The 13,201-nt window shown below is 43.9% G+C and overlaps 1 protein-coding gene across 2 annotated transcripts in view; it reads right to left on the bottom strand.

Moving 5' to 3' along the window:
* Positions 1-13,201, bottom strand: part of CDH13 (cadherin 13) — a 681,110-nt gene that overhangs the window by 71,469 nt on the left and 596,440 nt on the right. For both annotated transcript variants that reach the window (XM_082232914.1, XM_082232915.1), the window contains exon 9: positions 1,738-1,920. In XM_082232914.1, coding sequence (XP_082089040.1) covers positions 1,738-1,920 — 183 coding nt within the window. The remainder of the gene's footprint in view (positions 1-1,737; positions 1,921-13,201) is intronic.

The raw sequence follows: 13,201 nt of genomic DNA, 5'->3' as shown, positions 1-13,201 counted from the left end.
AGAACATAAAAAGAGCCCTGATGGATCAGGCCAAATGCTATCCTAGTCCAACACCCTGTTCTCACAGTGACCAGCCAAATAGAATGTATCAACCAGGTTTAATAGCCACTGATAGCTTTATTGTCCATAAATTTATTTGCCTAATCTTATCCAAATTGGTGGCCTTTGCTACCTCTTGTGGGAGTGAATTCCATACCTTTACTACGCACTGTCGAATATTGGGTTAAACCATTGCTAGTCTCTCATCAGTGATAAACAGGAAATGTTGCCTCCTTCTCAAACAGATTTCTCCCTCTCTGTGCAACCATGAAGTCTAGAAACTTGCAGGAACTTCTTTCAATGTTTCCTATTCTGGTCTGATCCTATGTATGAATGCAGAAAGAGCCCTGCTGGATGTGGCCTATCTAGGAATCCTAGTCTCACAGTGGCCAGCTAGATGCTTATGGGAAGCACACAAGCAGTACCTGAGCACAACAGCACTCTACTCTCCTGCAGTCCACAACAAGTGGTATTCAGAATTCAACAGTGAGGGTACAATATAGCCACCAGCATTAGTAGCTATGATGCACATACCACAGCCTGTGTTGACTTATGTTGATGCTCACAACACAAGGTCCTTCAGACCAATAAGTTACTTGTGGCTCCTGAATCCTCCTCTGGTAAGTCAAAGAAGGCCCAGAAGAAATCAAGGTATGCTTCTCATAGGTAAAGGTAAAGAGACCCCTGAACATTAGGTCCAGTCATGACTGACTCTGGGGTTGCTCATCTCGCTTTATCGGCCGAGGGAGCCGGCGTACAGCTTCCGGGTCATGTGGCCAGCATGACTAAGCTGCTTCTGGCGAACCAAAGCAGTGCACGGAAACGCCATTTACCTTCCCGCCAGAGCAGTACCTATTTATCTACTTGCACTTTGATGTGCTTTCGAACTGCTAGGTTGGCAGGAGCAGGGACCGAGCAACAGGAGCTCACCCCATCGCGGGGATTCGAACCACCGACCTTCTGATTGGCAAGTCCTAGGCTCTGTGGTTTAACCCACAGCGCCACCCACGTCCCTGTTGCTTTTCATAGTTAAAGATAAATTTAAAGAAGAGGTAGGCAGCTTGCAGACTATGAGCCAAATGTGGCCCGTAGCCAGTCACTAGTTCTGTCTTCCTTCTATGTGATTCTGTACTTTTGTTTTTTAAAAAAAATCCAGCCAAATTGTTCAAAACCCTCTTCAAGAGGGAGACACAACTGCCTGAAACACGCAGTCTAAACTTCCCACACAGTCTAAACTTCCCACATTTCTCACAGCAATCAATCACTCTCCTCAGAAAATTCCTGCTGGGTACTTCATGGCTAGCTTAGCAAGCAGCATCGTATCATTAGAAATGAACAGTGGCAGAGGTGGTGAACCTTTTTCAGCCCCAGAGTCACATTTCCTTCTGGGCAACTTTCTGAATAGCAGACTAGTTTCTACACTCACCCTCTATCCTACAAACAAGGGTCAGGGACAAATTCGAGCCAAGCAAAGACACTCAGGGTGTGAAACATGACCACTGAGGGATGTGGCCTGCAGAGATTTCTGAGGGCCTGATAGGAAGTTCTGGAGGGCCACAGCTGATTCATAGGCCTAAGCTTCCCCACCTCTGACAACAGAAACCTCTGAAAATTTAAAGCATTTCCGAAAAGGGGCAACATAAGACATTATGACCATTCTTTAGATGTCTAAGAGGCACAGCTAATCCTTCTGCTCACCTTGACAACTGACAGCATCCCTTCATTGTTCTTGGGGTTCGTATGGATTTCAAAGCTCTGTCCTGGGTTGCCATTGATGATGGTATAAACCGCTCTCCATGCTCCTGTTGCTGGGTCATCCCGATCCTCCACAGTCAGATTGACAATCACGCCCGTGCTGCCTTCCTTCACCGTAGCTTGGAACTCAAAATTAATAAAGAAAGCCATAAATGTTACTACCATCAAACAAATGACCACAGTCGGCACAACAAATTTGTTTAAGGTGTTATTAATTATTCACCACAACCAAAGGGAAAATGTAATCCTTGAGTGAAACTGAAATTTTACAGGCTATAAATAATGCAGTCAGAGAGCGTAAAGTATAAGAAACGGTATTACAATTTCTCTGCTCTGATTCTTGAAAGATTAAAGATAAAGAACCACATGATTGTTGAGACAGGCTTTGAAAACTCTCCAGAATATTAAAAAAGATGAAATCTTTTGTTAACTCCTCTTAATATAAAGAGATTCAATATACAATACATAAAGGTGCTTTGGAATACAATGCTTAGAGGAGGAAATGCATTAAGAATGCTTTTAAGAGCAGAGTGCTTTAAAGGTGATTTTTACTCATCTTGATTATTTTCCCTCTCTACTTGAACCATAATATTTCATTGTCCTTTCCAGTCTGTATGGACGACAGTGTTCTTTGTAATAAAATAACTGGAGGATCTCCCAAAGCTTATTCCCCAAGCTATCCAGTCCCCCTTTAAGTGTTCTTTCCATTTAAAATTTTGCACAGAGCTGGAGGAAACCTTGATGGTGACAGCATTGTAACCATTTACAGCCTTGGTGGAAAGACTTTTACATGGTCCAAGTCAACTTTGAAGTAGCCCAGCATGGAGTCAACATGACCTGGTTTTGTTCAATGCCTGTTGCTTATGGACAAAGAGCAAAGGTGCAAAGAGAATCCAAACTGGTGATGAGCAGGTGGCAACGTCCTAATTTTAATGAATCTTCCTCGACTACTACGCAGGATGGCTAGGTTCCACCTGCACTGTTGAAGCCAGTGTGCCTCTAAGTACCAGTTGCTGGGAATCACAAGAGAAGAGAGTGCTGTTGCACTCGGGACCTGCTTGTTGGCTTTCCATAGCTGTCTGTCTGGCCACTGGGAAAGCAAGAAAGCAGGATAGTGAACTAGATGGGCCTATGGGCTGAACCAGCAGGTTTCTTCTTATGGTCTTCTACCTGTTGCTAGGAACCACAAGTCGGAAGAGTGCTGTTCCACTCAGATCCTGCTTGTGGGCTTCCCATAGGCTGGCTGCTGTGAGAACAGGATACTGAGCTAGAAGGGTCTGATCCAGCTGGGCACTTCCTATGTTCTAATTAGCCAGTGACAACTACCCAAACATTTTGCTGCATTCCTTTTTCGGTAGGTAACAACACTGCTCAAAGAAGCCATGCTATTTTATCTCTTATCCACCTCTTTGTGCTCATGCATGTGTCTCTGGAGCTCAAACCCATAGAGAGCAGCCCCTTCAAATTATTGGCAAAGGGATCTCATCCCTAGGAGATGGCTCCTATGGGTGGCAGTATTGCTTCTGAATACCAGTTCTTGGAGAGTGTGCTCTTGTTCTCAGGTCCCTACTTGCAGGTTTCCCACAGGCATCTGGTTGGCCAATGTGAGAACAGGAGGCAGGACAAGGTGGGCCATTGATCCAATTGATCAGGCTCATCTTATATTCTTATAGTGCAGTGCCAAAAAATTATGTTGCATTTTCCCATCAATTAATGGGAAAAGAAACAGCACCTAAATTTATCAAAGTGTGTAGAGGGAACTCACTGAAATTCCCATGAATAGGGTGCAGAGGTTTTTTTTTTTTTTTAATGTGCTTAGCTTTTAAGAAGGCCAAGTGGTGTTTGCGAGTGTCCTTTCTTTCTTCAGATCATCTCACCAGTGGTTTGTACTTTGCAGCTTCCACAGATTTCTGCACTTTAGTTTAAGCCCAGGGTAAGGTGTCAGGAGATAGCTCATCCCATCAGGGTTGTTGTTTTTTTTAAGATCAGAATAGCAGATAAACAGGAGAAATTTCAGGGTGTTGGGGAAATGTTTACTGGGCAGGAAAATACATACACCACCCTTAGACACCTCACAAAAATAACAGAAGCTCAAAACGCTGCATCTTCATAATAAAGGAATTCTCAAATACTCTGAGAATGAGCCCCCCAAATGCAAGCTGATTTTATAGAGGGGGGGACCAAAGTTTTGAAAAACTAGAGGACAGATTTCAGCACACAGCGTAACAGAAATACCCACATGGGAGCATTAGATCATACATCACTAACACTGAAAATAACATGAACATAGCAACCCCCTTTAAAGTTGGAAAAAATAGTTAGACTGGGAGAAGTTGTGCTGGGAGCCAAACCTCCAGTGACTGTTAGATATGATTAGATTATGCATTAATTGATTTTCTTCGTCTTTAATATCTACACATCCCTGAAGCACCACAGTCAATTGAGAACAAAATAGATGAGTCCAGATGTGTATTTAAGCTGTTGCCATCAGCATCCATCTAAAAACCATCACTTAGTAATGGCATACCTTGGGCCAAATCCCCAATTGGTTTAAACTGGGTCAGCAGATTTATACTTGTTCACATGCCAGCTGAGACATTCTCCCTGGCAAGTTTCACCTCCTAAAAAGATTTATTCATCTCATTGCAAGCAACTGGCCGCAAGCAGAAACTTCAAATCCTCAAGTGCAACTTAGCATTGATTTACATGTCCAGATCTACACCTTGAGAACATGGATGAAAAAGACCTCTACTGAGATAGACATGTGCTGAAATTGCCACATGGCTTATCTGTTTGCCGCCATTTGCATCCCACCTTTCTCCACGTAATGGGAGCCAAGGAATATTGCGTCACACAAATGACACACCTCAGCCTGCATGGGTCAGAGCCCTGTTGGATCAGGCCAAAGCCCATGTAAGTTTAGCATCCTGCTCTCACAGTGGCTAACCAGGTGTCTGAAAGGGAAGCCCACAAGCCCGACCTGAACTCAGCAGCATTCTCCCCACTTGTGATCCCCAGCAACCGATATATGGAGGCTTACTGCCTTTGACACTGCAGGTAGAACATAGCCAGCATGGCTAGTAGTCTTAGTCTTGTCCTCCACTAATTTGTCTAACTCCCCTTTTTGAAGCCATTCAACTTGGAGGCCATCACTACAGTATGCAGTAGCAAACTCTATAGTATGAACCCACTCACTCTCAATTTATAGTTTGTGTGTGTGTTTATAAAGGGAGATCTGATCACAGATCCAGCTTATTTGCTCCTAAATTTAATGTGCCACTGCTCATTTCAGTCACTACAGAATGCAGCAGGAAATATGCAGGTGAGGTTGTTCCACACAGCTCCATGTGGGACCTCTCAGTCAGCTAAAAAGCCAAACTGTTTGAAAATGACCTACTCAATCACCCATGCACATAAAGCCTTCTTGTAATGGGATAGTCGCTTTGTATCCCATACAAATATCGGGCAAAGTGCTCAGTAGGAGAATCAGTAACTAGACTCTGTGGCTTTGCCAAAGGTACAGATTTCTGTCACAGACTGTGGTGCCAACGCGGTTTGAATTAAAGAGCCTCAGAGAGCAGCAAATGTAACGAAAGAGAAAACATGGTCTGGATTGATGAGCATCAAACCCAATGAGTCATTAGGATTCCACCCGCTGGGAGCACCAGTTGAGAATAACCAAATTAAAAGTGCAAGTCGCTTTGCATTAATCTGGGAATCGTTCCTTGGCTGAAGGTGCTTGGTGCATCCTATCTCCGTGTTTGTTTTCCCTCGTAGAGCTCACAAATGATGAAAAATGACAGGAGATACATCAGCTCCAGAAGAGAATGGCTAGAGAGCCAAGAAATGTCATTCCCTCCTCTGAGATTTGCCTCCAAGAAAAGAAACATTTGTTTGAAACTGGATCAGAGGATGTACTCTGGGAACACAGGAAGTTGCCTTTTACAGAGTCAGGCTATTGGTCCATCTAGTTCAGTATTGCCTACACTGATTGGCAGCAGCTCTACAGGGTTTCAGGCAGGAGTCTCTCCCAGCCGTCGCTGGAAGTACTGGGGACTGAAACTGGGACTTTCTTGCATGCAAAGCTTTGCCACTGAGCTACTGTATAATGCAGTGTCAAGAAGCTTCAAGCACGTTTTACTGTTACCATGTGCTGCAGCTTATTGCTTGTTTTGCTCAGTTTAATGTGCTCCCAACATGTCAACAATATATATATTATTAAAGCAAAGTGGACACAGCTAGGACTGTTTGTGCCACAGCCTGTTTGTTGTTCAGGCATCACAGAAGAAATATACAGATTCCCCCTTCACTGCCACCCAAATATCATGGGTTCACTTAAGCCACATTCACACCGTTATGATAGCACTTTAAATAGTCATGCCTTCCCTCAGATAATTCTGTTAAGGGTACCAAGAGTTGTTAAATTACTCCTATTCCCCTCACAGAACTACAATTCCCAGAGTTCTCTGTGAAGAAGGATTGTTAAACCACTCGGAGAACAGTAGCTCTATGAGGGGAATAGGGGCATTTAAGAGACTCTCAACATCCTTAACAAACTACAGCTCACAGGATTCCTTGGAACAAGCCTTGACAGTAGTTTCATAGTGCTTTAAATGGACGGTGTGAATGTGACTTTCGTCTCTTAAATGGCGTAAATGTTTCAGAGAAACCACACAGGCCAAGGGCAGCTGATGCATCAAGAACTGTGAGTAAAGAGCTTTCTGATGGATGCTGCCATTTTATTCCTTCACAATGACTCAGAGCAACATTACAGGTCTTAGGGAGAAGTTAAAATGGCTGCTGGTCCCAACCAGTGCCAGAGACAGGGGGCCCAGTCATCAACCAATGATAGCTCCAGCCTCTATGCAAGCAGCAAAATGAGATGGCAGGCGGGGCCAGCCTAAAGCATTTTGCTGCCTGAGGCAAAGGACAAAGTAAAGCTTTCCTATTCCACCTATAGAAATGAACTGGAATGCCAGTTGTATTGTACTGAAACACTGGCAATGGAACAGGACATAAACAGAGCTGTAGTTCCAAAAATACATCCTGAGGACACCAGGTTAGCAAAGGCTGCTGTAGAGATAGACCTTCGAGTCTCTTTTCCCTTTCCATTCTGCCCCGTGAAGATTCCTGTGAGACTTGAAGATGGCCTGGTTGGCCCAGACCCCATGACAGGGTCTTTTCAGTGGTAGTTCCTCAGTTGCAGAATGCCCTCCCTAGTGAGTTGTGCCTGTTTTCATCATTTTTAACTAACAGCAGGAATTAAAAAAAAACATTTCTGTTTGCCCAGACATTTATTGGCCGAAGAATACTGTTCCTGAAAGCACCAAGATCACTGGATAGAAGAATATTTTAATTGCAAGTGCTTTTAGAATGCTTTTAAACTGAAACTGCATTTAGATGTTTTTAATTGTATTTGTTGTTAGAATGTTTTTGCCTTGTTTTTGTTTTTAAATTGTGTATCTATTTGCTGCTCAGAGCTTCTTGGGGAGGAAGTACAGGGTATAAATTCAATAAATAAATGCTACCCTGATCTCTCTCTCTCTCGTGTGTGTGTGTGTGTGTGTGTACACTTTTGGTCTGCTTTGTATTCCTCAGGGCAGATTTATACTGCTCAAAATGTACTGCTGTCTTTCACTGCTCAAGAACACCTGAGCCCTCCTTTGCTCTCCTTGGGCTTTGGAGAACCTGAGTGCTTTCCTTCAAATGAGGGGGTGGATGCCACTAAAGTGGAGGCTTCAATTTTGTTGCTATTTTCAACAATATTTATTATTCCATGCTCCCAGGCACAAGCAAGCACAGCTCTTTGACATTAATGGAAGCTGCTCTTATGCAAGGGAAAGCAAATGCCCCTCCCCTCCAGCCTTTAAATGTTTGCAGTTCTTTCTAGTCCTCGGCATTTATGGACAGAGTGTTTCTTTAATCTTTTGAGCTGTTGCAAAGTTGACATACTTGGCTGAGCTATTGATGCTTACTTGCTAATATAAATAAGGGCATGGAAAAACATGCGGCTTTCCATTAAGGGGGATTTAAGGTGAGTCACGGTATGCATAACCATGCTCCCTCTCCAGCACCTGCTTTGGCCTCAGTCCACTTTGGGGATGCAGAGGAAAGTCCCAAGCCAGCTTGAATGCCTCTGCATCACCAACCAAATGTCAAGGCTCATGAGCAACAGAGGCTCAGACTCATACAGAATATTGCTGTTGCACATATGCAGAAGTTTAGTCATGAATCCAGAGGTGCAAGGTCCTTCCAAGATAGTCACAGCCCTTTCGGATTATGCAACCTTCTAAAATTATACAATAATCTTATAGTTATCCAGTAAAAATAATTAGGAATGCCTTGCAATATCAAGGCAGGTGTCCATGTGCTGCCTTTCAACTAGATCCCCCCCCTTCCTGCGCACATACACGGGCAAATGTTTGGGAGTGCTTCGATATCTTTTTTGAGAATGACTTAAATTGTGTTTTTTCTTAAAGTTCCATTGCACATAATAGAACTTGGACTCCATTCTCTTGAAACTCAAGCACTGAAGTGTTTTCAGTGTTCCTAAATGCTTAGTTTGGGATCATACAGCACAACTCCTTCTTCCCACACATTGTCTCCGGAGTGACTCAAGGATCCAATCCTTAGTGGTTGGCTCACCTCATTTCACTTATCTCAGAGACTATAAATTTCAAGCATATTGGGTGGTTCTACTAGGAACACTGGATTCTGGGACTTTGCTGCAGAAATAGTAATGGGTCTTTGATACTCCACCAACCCCGGACCACTACACCTCTGCACATATGAGGGCACAACTAACTAGCAGAAGCATTGATGCAGTATAGAGAAGGGGAAGGCATTCAGTACCTTTCACATTTAAAGGTGAAACTAGCTAATACGTACTTTCAAAATAAGGGAGAGATGAAGTAGGAGTTATTGGTGTCTGAATGGCACTGAATGGCTTTTAAAAGAATTGTATCTTGGGGGGGAGGGCATTTGGACTCCAGTTCCTGTAACAAAATAACTTGGGCCAGCACAGTCCTAAACCCCAAAATATAATTCCCCAGCCCAAAGATCTAAGGAACGGCTAGGGCCATATTACTGAGAGCTCTCATTGTGGGGTTTGGCTGGGTCTAGACACATCAAACTAGTGTTTCAGTTTAAAGCGTTGTAAATTTGTACAGGGAAAACAGGTAGAGAAAAACAGGACTCTACTTCACCATCTGGTGGCACAATGTTATATCGCACACACAATGCATGTAAGTCGCTTTTTCTTTACCAATCTAGCTGAGTCTTTTGTTTCTAGGCCAGCACAAGGCACCTCCAGCAATGGGTGGGGCTTGTGTAAAAAGTATCCAAGTAATTTGGGTAATGTGTTGTCTAGGTTTTAGATGGTTCATGGCCACGACAGAGAGCCATAAGTTCTTTGGAGCTTTGAATTAGTTACCTGTGGCTGTCTAGTTGTTGCTAGACTACAACTCCCATCATCCTTGACCACTGGCCACGCTGCCTGGGGCTGATGGGAGTTGGAGTCCAACAACATCTGGAAAGCCACATGTTAGCAACTAGAGTACCTGTCTAAGAATAGCCATCTTGCACATTGCACTCACATGAACTGGGGGAAGGAGAATGGATGCATATTGTCTCCACTATGTATGTATGCAAATGCAGTTGTCAAGCTTTCCCCTTCCCTTGTGAAGTAGCACCACTGAGAAGTGGCCATCTTGAGATGACTTTTTTTCAATCTCAGATTGACAACAGACTTAGAGAAGAACTTCTAGCCACAGCTATCAGCCACGATGGCTATATGCTCTGTCTCCACAGTCAGAAGCAGTAATGATTCTGAATACCAGTGGCTGGAAACCATAGGAAGGGAGAGTGCTGTTTTGCTTAGGTCCTGCTGGCTGGTTTCCCACAGGCTCCTGGTTGGCCACAGTGAGAACAGGATGCTGAACTAGATGGGCCATTGGCCTGATCCAGCAAGATCTTATGTTTTTATGTTTTCGGACAATAAGGCTTAGATCGTATTTGAAATGAGCATATTGAGCCACCGAGTTTCATATTTTCAGGCAACATCACTTGTGATGGGGAAAGGTCACCAGTTGGATTTATGCCTGTCACGCAGCCGCTAAGCGTGTTGTAAAGGTAAAGGGACTTCTGACCATTAGGTCCAGTCGTGACCGACTCTGGGGTTGCGGCGCTCATCTCGCATTATTGGTCGAGGGAGCCGGCGTGCAGCTTCCGGGTCATGTGGCCAGCATGATTAAGCCACTTCTGGAGAACCAGAGCAGCACACGGAAACACTGTTTACCTTCCCACCAGAGCAGTACCTATTTATCTACTTGCACTTTGAGGTGCTTTCGAACTACTAGGTTGGCAGGAGCTGGGACCGAACAACGGGAGCTCACCCCGTCGTGGGGATTTGAACCACCGATCTTCTGATCAGCAAGTCCTAGGCTCTGCAGTTTAACCCACAGCGCCACCCATGTCGTACCACTGCTTTAAAAACAGTGATAGCCCAACCTGTTTTGCATGCTGGAAGGTGTATAACACTGTTCCCGCTGTTGAACAAAAACATTCCCACCTCTTTCCGTGAAAATGGATAACCCACAATTAAACAGATCACTGTCTTCCTGCAAACAAGCCTCGTCTACCTCCCCACTGGAATCACAGTCACAACATCTCACAAACAAAACTCCACCATCATGGTCCTGCGACACTTTGGGCTTCTCAGCGAACCTCAGTCATGACATCCTGATTAATACTAGTGTAGGTTCTCTGAACTCAGCCGTGCCCCTGATTCTTCAAAGCTCAGCTCCTGCCAGGATAATTAGCCTCCTGATTATTCTGAGTAACTGGAGGGGTCAAAGGTTAGCGAGCATCACGAAGCATGTTTAATTCAATCAATTTAGCTAGCAATGCAGTTCAAGAAATATATGCAGGCACTGCTGCCATCAAATTTAAGGCGATCTGCTCAAAATTCCCGAGCTGCGGTGGATGAGCATTTTAGCTTAATTTCTAATTTAATATTCAACCGGGGTATTCTGCTTAATTACTTGTGATGCTTTCACTCAGGAGCTCAAGGACTTGGGCGGGTGGGGGTGGGGGAGAGAAGGAGGAGAGTTGTTTCATGCTGGGAGACAGAAATAAAAATAAAATAAAAATTAATCTGCTTAATGGCAAAGTTGTATTCCATGCCCCTTAGCGATACGTCCTGGAAACATCTCTTTTGAGCAATGAAACCACACACACACACACACACACACACACACACACACACACACACACCACCTAATGCCTCCCTTCTTCTACAGGTTTGAAAAAGGCTTTACGTCAGTGGAGTAAGAGGACCTACTCACTCCTTTTATCCCTGGTGGCCTCCCTGCCTGGCCTCTTGACACACAGTGGGTTGAAGATGAAAGGGAACACAGAGACCTGGCATTCTATTTTCAACACAGCCTCCAACCTTAACACACACACACACACACACCCAGGCACAGGCACACAATCCTTTCTAAGCCTGCAGTCACAGGGCAGCTTATTCCATTTCCCTTACATTTCCATAACTTTTAATTTCCACATTATATTTGAGGTTTCTCACAATGAAACAAACCACATCTGGAAAACCAATGGAACCACTCATTTCGTGTTACTTGATTCAAAATAAATAAAACAATCTGCAGCCCCCTTAACCTGGAAAATTGTGGGAGTAAAGTGAAGAAATTTGGGGTTAGACATTGGCACACACTTATTTCCTGCAATCTCCAGGAAAGGGGGGGCAGGTCACGAGGGAACAGAAGCATCCATATGCGGAGAGGATAGGGGAGCAGTAACATTGTCTAATGATCAAAATAAAAAAATTCCTTTCAGTAGCACCTTAAAGACCAACTAAATTAGTTCTTGGTATGAGCTTTCGTGTGCATGCACACTTCTTCAGATATCATTGTCTAATTATGTTCATTGTTGTGCCACACGACACTCACTGGTGTGAATGAAATCAAGTATGATTGATGCCACAGTTCCATAACACAATGGGTACTGCAGTGTGGAAAAAAATGTTAGCAAATGGGACAGAAGTGTTAGCATTATAGTCAGAAAGGCTAAATAATATATTCCTCATGTCTGAATGCATCATTGGGGGGGGTGCATGTTTCAATCGCAAGCTTATTTATTCAAAACATTTCTATCACACCTTTCTGTCCTTAAATGTGTACCCCAAGATGGCTGACAACTTTCCCTTATAAAAGAAGTGATGAGGAAACACACACAGGAAGCTGTCTTATAGTAACTCAGTATTGTCTACACTGTTAAGGGTGCTGAGAGTTGTTAGGAGACACCTATTCCCCTCACAAAACTACAGTTCCCAAAGTTCCCTGGGGAGAGGCATTGATAGTTAGACCACTCTGGGAATTGTAGCTTGGGGGGGGGAGGAAGGGGGATATCCTAACAACTCTCAGCACCCTTCACAAACAACAGCTCCTGGGGTTCTTTGTGGGAAGCCATGGCTGTTTAAAATGGTATCATGCTTTCAATGTGTGGTGCGGATTTGGCCTGAATGTCTGAAAGTAAGTGCCCTTAGTTTGCATTCTGCATTTCCATCTCTTATATAGGCTGCTGTCACACACAAACAAACAATGATTTCATGTTGCCTTGCTCTGTAGGCCACCTGTTTGTGTGCCCTGTTTAGTTAAAACAAATGCTGTAAAATGTTCCTCCTCAGTTTTGCTAACATTTTGTTCCCCCACCCGAAGTAGCCAAGAATATCCATGGGTCCCCACCCCTCTTCTTCTTCTTCCTCAGAGATGAAAATACTACTGGGACCATTTTGTTAGTGGGGAAATACATTGGGGGATCTTGCTGTTGTGTCCTGGCTAACTTCATTTGAAAACTATGTACTGTATTTTTCCGTGTATAAGGTGATATTAATAGCCTTGGCGATGCGTGTGATTTGCAGTTGCAGGTAGGCTGTTGAGCGAATGGTGGCAGTGACCCCCCCCCCCAAGAAAGCTCAACAACTCTGGGCAATCATCTCTCCCCCCCCAAAAAAAAAGCTCAATATCTGGGCAATCTCCCCCCACCAAAAAAAGCTCAACAACTTTGGGCAATTTTCCAATTTTCCCCTCAATTTTTTTTTGTTGCAGTTGTCTTATACATGGGGGGTGTTATACATGGATAAATATGGTAATAGATCAGGGATGGAAACCGTTTTCATCCTGAGGCCCACATTCCTTTGTAGTCAGCCTTCTGGGGGTCATATGCTAGTGGTGGGTGGGTCCAGTAGCAAAAGTGCACACATCAAAGGATACAACTTCTGTCTTGCTACAGGAGACTATATTTTAGTCATGCAAAAGTCAGGGGTTTCTATATGAATGGAGAAAATGGATGGATAATTTTTTTCTCCCTCTCCCATAGCACTAGAAAT

This window comes from Podarcis vaucheri (genome assembly GCF_965113315.1).
Source record: "Podarcis vaucheri genome assembly, chromosome: 7".
NCBI classification, from domain to species: Eukaryota; Metazoa; Chordata; class Lepidosauria; order Squamata; family Lacertidae; genus Podarcis; species Podarcis vaucheri.
The sequence above is the reverse complement of the archived record's forward strand: the minus strand, read 5'-3'. Positions and strand labels throughout refer to the sequence as shown.